The following is a 5,882-nucleotide window of genomic DNA, read 5'->3' on the forward strand; positions in this document are numbered from 1 at the left end:
CCTGCCTTTTATAGGATTTACCCTTAGCCTTAATATATAGTAGCCTTAGTCCTAATAGACCAGGTTATATAGTTATCTGAGCCTCGTAGCTTTGGTAGGCTTATCTTATCCATAGATGCCATATTAAATATGACTTCTATAGGCTCAGAATATCGATTGATAATCAATCGATGCTAGGCATGAGCCTAGTATATGGATATGAAAGGATATCGATCAATAAATGATCAATAGTATAGATGCCTAGGCTAGGCCTAGGTATAATGAATTGCCTTTGAGCAAGGCCGGGCTCATAACCTGTGAATAAAAATGAACAGTATATACTAAATAGTATATAAATGACAAAGGAAATTTCATGAATATAGAGGGGAATAGATGGCTTGCCTAGGTATAAAGGAAGAATAGGAGGAATGGTAGTAGAATAGAATAGAATAGTAGAAGGAAAAATAGCTAAGGATATCTTAGCTTAATGTCTTAATTCCTTAATTAATTATGACTAGCTATAGGGTGATTTTAAGGGTGTATTTATAGATGATTCCTTCTAGCATAGGCCATTCGAATATTGAATGATCTCATAGCTGGGTGATCTCATAGATTAGATCACCATTTGCTAATGGTTGAAATCGATGATGATCAATGATGATCCATGACCATAAGGTTAGAACCATAGATATGATCAACGATCAACCATAGCGGATCAACCCATGGATATGGTCAACAATCAACTATAGCATGGTTTTCACCAACACCATGTCACATGACAGGCGCTGATCAACCAATTAGTTCTTATCTCTTATGATGGTTCTATTGCTTCACAGGGATCATCAAGTGATTAGATACCTGCTTCCCATAATTCTGCCTATCTTATCTGCCCTTAGGTTAGTGCAGCTGTGTTAGTGCTGTAATATTACCTCCCCCTCTCTTAGTATTTTATCCTTAAAACTTCATTTATAAGGCCAGTCTGCCCTAAGGTGAGTAATGCCTAGGGTTGTTATTTTCGCGGGTTGGGCCGGGTTCTTCTATCTTTGGAACCCAACCCGGCGGGTTCGGGTTCTAAATTCCCAGGGCCCTAACCCAGCCCATAACCCGGCGGGTTCTAGGGTAGTCAACCCGGCGGGTTCTATACTGCCGAAAATTTTATTCTCCGCCTACCTAATCTAGTTAGTATAGGTAGGGTCAGGCCCTAAATATTACTATTATTACAGGTAATATTCAGATTACCAACTATAGCTGCCTGATTATTATTTAGTATAGTATACTAGCTTTCTGTTAGACACAAAGAACATGTATGTAGCGAACTGTGGGTGGTCACGTGAATAGCACGTGACCCATGGAGATATCATCTCTGCTGAGGTGTGAGAGATGCTCGCACCTCAGTGATTAGTTTAACTACAAAGGCATTACTACTACCATGCTATCTACCACTTGATAGAGAGCATCTTATAGGTGCTCTCACAGTTCTAATCACTCTACCCATCAAGATAGCCTGGTAGGGAGCACTTTCGCGCGTCTACAGAGTAAGATAGTCACCACTAGGAGCACCCCTATTCCAGGACAATCACGCGCCCAGTGAACCACCAATAATGGAAATGCAATGACAGATTAAGACATAAGCACTAACCCTGAAGCCCCTGAGCTAAGCAATATTAGTGAACAGCAATCTCCCCTGCTCTCTAGGGAAGATTATAAGGCTATGCAAAGGTAAATTACCAAACTAGAGCAGATAAAGCATAATAATAATATGCTCCAAAAGCTTAGCAAAACCATTAAGCACATATAACAAGCCCTGGACGCGCAGAACAAATCTACTACCTCACCCATGCATACCACTCCAGATGAAACCACGCAGATACCACTTAGAATAAGATCTGCGCCGCCTAGAATGCCTGCTGAAGACAACAACCTCAAACCATTAACCTGAAATGACAATTCCTCAGACATAGATACCAAGAGTATCCCAAAAGTCCCATTCACTGCAGGCTTCCAATTTAAAAACATGCACAATTACACTAAGTTTGTTAATAGCATGACGGTGTACTTTGAACAGCACTATTAATACTATGCTAAGGAATACTAAAAGGTGTAAGTAGTAGTTCTACTCCTTACTAATAAGATACTTAGCTAATGGATAAGGCACTGAGAATCATTACCTGTGAAGCAGATGTGGGAGCAGCTCACCTAATTCCTACTAAAGCAAGTAAATGACCTAAAGACCCTAGCACGCCGTGCACTATAGAAATACACAGATGCTAGGCAGCTGGAAGCACAGATAGTGGCTGACTTTGCAGCATACCTGGAGCAATAGGAATCTTAGCTCAGCATTAGCTACACTGACGAGCAGCAAAAGGCGCAGCTCTGGACAAAGCTATGCCCTAACATCTAAAGCAAGATCCTGACCTGCTAGATTACAGAAGACATCTCTTACACTAGCTATGTGGATGAAGCCACAGCCATTAAAAGAGAACTTACTGAACATAATAAACGCAAGGGCTACACACCCCAGAGAGCAGATATATCTGCCCGCGGCGGATATTAAGGAAGAGGTAGAGGCCTAGGCCCAAGGAAGTACAGCTTCTATGACTGAAAGGAGCAGAACCCCAGGGAGGGCAGGAGCACCTTCAAGTGCTATAACTGTGGTGGTGAGGGCCATATAGTAGCAAAATGCCCAAAGCACGTGAAATACAACGCAGAGCTAAAAAACTAGACAGTCTAGTGATATGTGCGGCAGCAGCACTGGGCCTAGGTAATGGAACTACAGATACTGCATCCCTAATACTTGAGATGCAAGTAGCCGCAGATGAACCTGCTAGAGGCACAGTAGGGAAGCATATCAACTCACTCCTAGATACAGGAGCACAGGGAAACTTCATTAGCCAATACTAGGCAAAGGAGAACCTGCTATTGCGAGTAATGGGCACACCTTACCAAATTAAGGCAATTGATGGCTGGAAGGTGATGTTATATGGAAGATATCATCTCCATGTCATAGTAACAGATGTGCGGGGAATAGCCCGGAGCATCAAAACAGAATTCCATGCAGTGGATATGCTAGGGTATGATTTCATCTTAGGATGGCCATGGCTGGTAGCAGCGAACCTGATAATTAATTTCATGCAACGCACATAGGAATATCAGGCTGACAAAGATCCAGCTGACATATCTGAGGTGGAAATCATGTCACCTGATGAATGTGTAAAGGGCATCCTTGCAGGCAACACAACATTCATTATCTACCCATGGGAGATAGTGGATGGAGAGGTACTCTCATTCTTTGCCTCACTAGTAGGCGAACCAGCGCTGCTAGAATGATACCATGAGTTCGCAGATGTCTTCTCAGATAAAGAAGCCAATATGCTCACACCTAATGCAGAGCATGACCACGCCATTAAGCTGGAACCAGGGAAATAACCCCCATTCAGACTAATATACAACCTTTCTGCTACGGAGCTAAAGGTCTTGAAGATGTATATTAAGGAAGCGCTAGAAAAAGATTGGATCTAGCAATCCAAGAGCCCTGCAGGAGCACCTATCCTCTTTATACTAAAGAAAGACAGCGGCCTATGATTATATGTTGACTATCAGGGCCTAAACGCCATCACTATCAAGAATTGCTACCTACTACCCCTGATTAGCAAAACACTAGACAGGCTATCAGGAGCAAAGATCTTTACATAGCTAGATCTGCGTGACGCATACCATCACATTCAGATCAAACCAGGTAATGAGTGGAAGACTGTATTCTGAACACAATATGGGCACTATAAATACTAAGTAATGCCCTTTAGACTGGTCAACGCACTAGCAATGTTCCAGGCCTATATTAATAGCGCACTTAGTGAGCTGCTTAATGTATACTGTGTCATCTACCTAGATGATATATTAATCTACTCCCAGAGTGAGAAGGAGCATGAGAAACACATATAAGCAGTTCTATGTTAACTGTGGAAGGCTAAGCTATATGCTAAGCTTAGCAAATACGCATTCCATGTGGAAGAAGTGGACTTCCTAGGTTTTATAGTTAGAATCTATAGAGTGCGCATGGAGCCTAAGCAAGTTAAAACCATCAAGGAATGGCTAATACCATGCAGCGTAAGGGAGATATAAGTCTTCCTAGGGTTTACAAACTTTTACTGCAGATTTATTAAGAAATACTTATAGATTACTACACCCCTGTCAGAGCTGACAAAGAAAGATAATAAAACTACATAATTCACGCTAATATAAGAGGCGCTATGAGCATTTAAAGAGCTGAAGCAACACTTCATAACTACACTAATACTATTGTTGGTGAAAACCATGCTATAGTTGATTGTTGACCATATCCATGGGTTGATCCGCTATGGTTGATCGTTGATCATATCTATGGTTCTAACCTTATGGTCATGGATCATCATTGATCATCATCGATTTCAACCATTAGCAAATGGTGATCTAATCTATGAGATCACCCAGCTATGAGATCATTCAATATTCGAATGGCCTATGCTAGAAGGAATCATCTATAAATACACCCTTAAAATCACCCTATAGCTAGTCATAATTAATTAAGGAATTAAGACATTAAGCTAAGATATCCTTAGCTATTTTTCCTTCTACTATTCTATTCTATTCTACTACCATTCCTCCTATTCTTCCTTTATACCTAGGCAAGCCATCTATTCCCCTCTATATTCATGAAATTTCCTTTGTCATTTATATACTATTTAGTATATACTGTTCATTTTTATTCACAGGTTATGAGCCCGGCCTTGCTCAAAGGCAATTCATTATACCTAGGCCTAGCCTAGGCATCTATACTATTGATCATTTATTGATCGATATCCTTTCATATCCATATACTAGGCTCATGCCTAGCATCGATTGATTATCAATCGATATTCTGAGCCTATAGAAGTCATATTTAATATGGCATCTATGGATAAGATAAGCCTACCAAAGCTACGAGGCTCAGATAACTATATAACCTGGTCTATTAGGACTAAGGCTACTATATATTAAGGCTAAGGGTAAATCCTATAAAAGGCAGGCCTTAGGCAGATACTGCCAACATTGCAAGCTTACTAGTCATGATACTAGTAACTGCTATTTCTTATTCCCTAATAAGGCACCTAAAGGGTGGAAAAAGGGGAATAAGAACGATAAGATGAATCAAAAGGATATAAAGGTTCAAAAGAACCAAAAGAATCAGACTAGACCAAAGGATAAGGATGCTCTAGCAGCAGTCCTATCTAGTCTAGATCCTGATGTCTTATATGATTCCTCAAATATGAATCTTCATTCAAATCCTCAATCGAACACCAATTCGAATCATGATTCATCTAATAGTCATGAATATGATCATTTAGATCAAGATATGACTAAGAATCCTGAAATATATACCCTTCAGGCTATGGACCCTGATCCATTGCTAAATATAAATGATATCCCTGATGACCAGCTATTTGATATAGCTGGGAATGAGGTATGCCTACCTCTTATAACCCCTAATACTAGGGCAGTCACTAATATCAATAATAGTGAACTAGATCATCTAGTCACTAATGATCACTTATTACCTCAAGAAGGATTAAAAGTGGATTTTGTTATTGATAGTGCTGCCACTATAAATACCATCCATAGAATGGACTATTTCTTTAGATATAAAGAAATAAACAAAATAATTTCATGGGGCAAGGCTAAAAGCCTAATAGCTAAATATCAGGGTGATATCCTTATAAAATACCCTTCAGGGGTATATAGATATAATAAAGGATGTCTATTATATCCCTGAATTAGGGATTAATCTTATTAGTGTGGATAGAATATCTGAGGCACTAGGGACAACTACTATCTTTACTAAAGATAAAATATCCCTATATAAAAATAACCAGTCTATTATAGCTGGA

General features: G+C 39.8%; 1 protein-coding gene across 1 annotated transcript in view, besides 1 other annotated feature; it reads left to right on the top strand.

Annotated features, from left to right (window-relative positions):
* Nucleotides 1–2,817: 2,817 nt before the first annotated feature.
* Nucleotides 2,818–4,281: a mobile genetic element.
* Nucleotides 4,282–5,350: 1,069 nt separating this feature from the next.
* Nucleotides 5,351–5,882, top strand: part of NFIA_112470 (uncharacterized protein) — a gene marked incomplete at both ends in the record, with an annotated part of 650 nt that continues 118 nt past the window's right edge. Inside the window, 2 exons of the mRNA XM_001262619.1 lie at nucleotides 5,351–5,458; nucleotides 5,878–5,882. The exon at nucleotides 5,878–5,882 is cut by the window's right edge and continues 118 nt beyond it. Coding sequence (XP_001262620.1) covers nucleotides 5,351–5,458; nucleotides 5,878–5,882 — 113 coding nt within the window. The remainder of the gene's footprint in view (nucleotides 5,459–5,877) is intronic.

The sequence above is a fragment of the Aspergillus fischeri genome, genomic scaffold (assembly GCF_000149645.3).
Source record: "Aspergillus fischeri NRRL 181 1099437636259 genomic scaffold, whole genome shotgun sequence".
Taxonomy (NCBI): Eukaryota; Fungi; Ascomycota; class Eurotiomycetes; order Eurotiales; family Aspergillaceae; genus Aspergillus; species Aspergillus fischeri.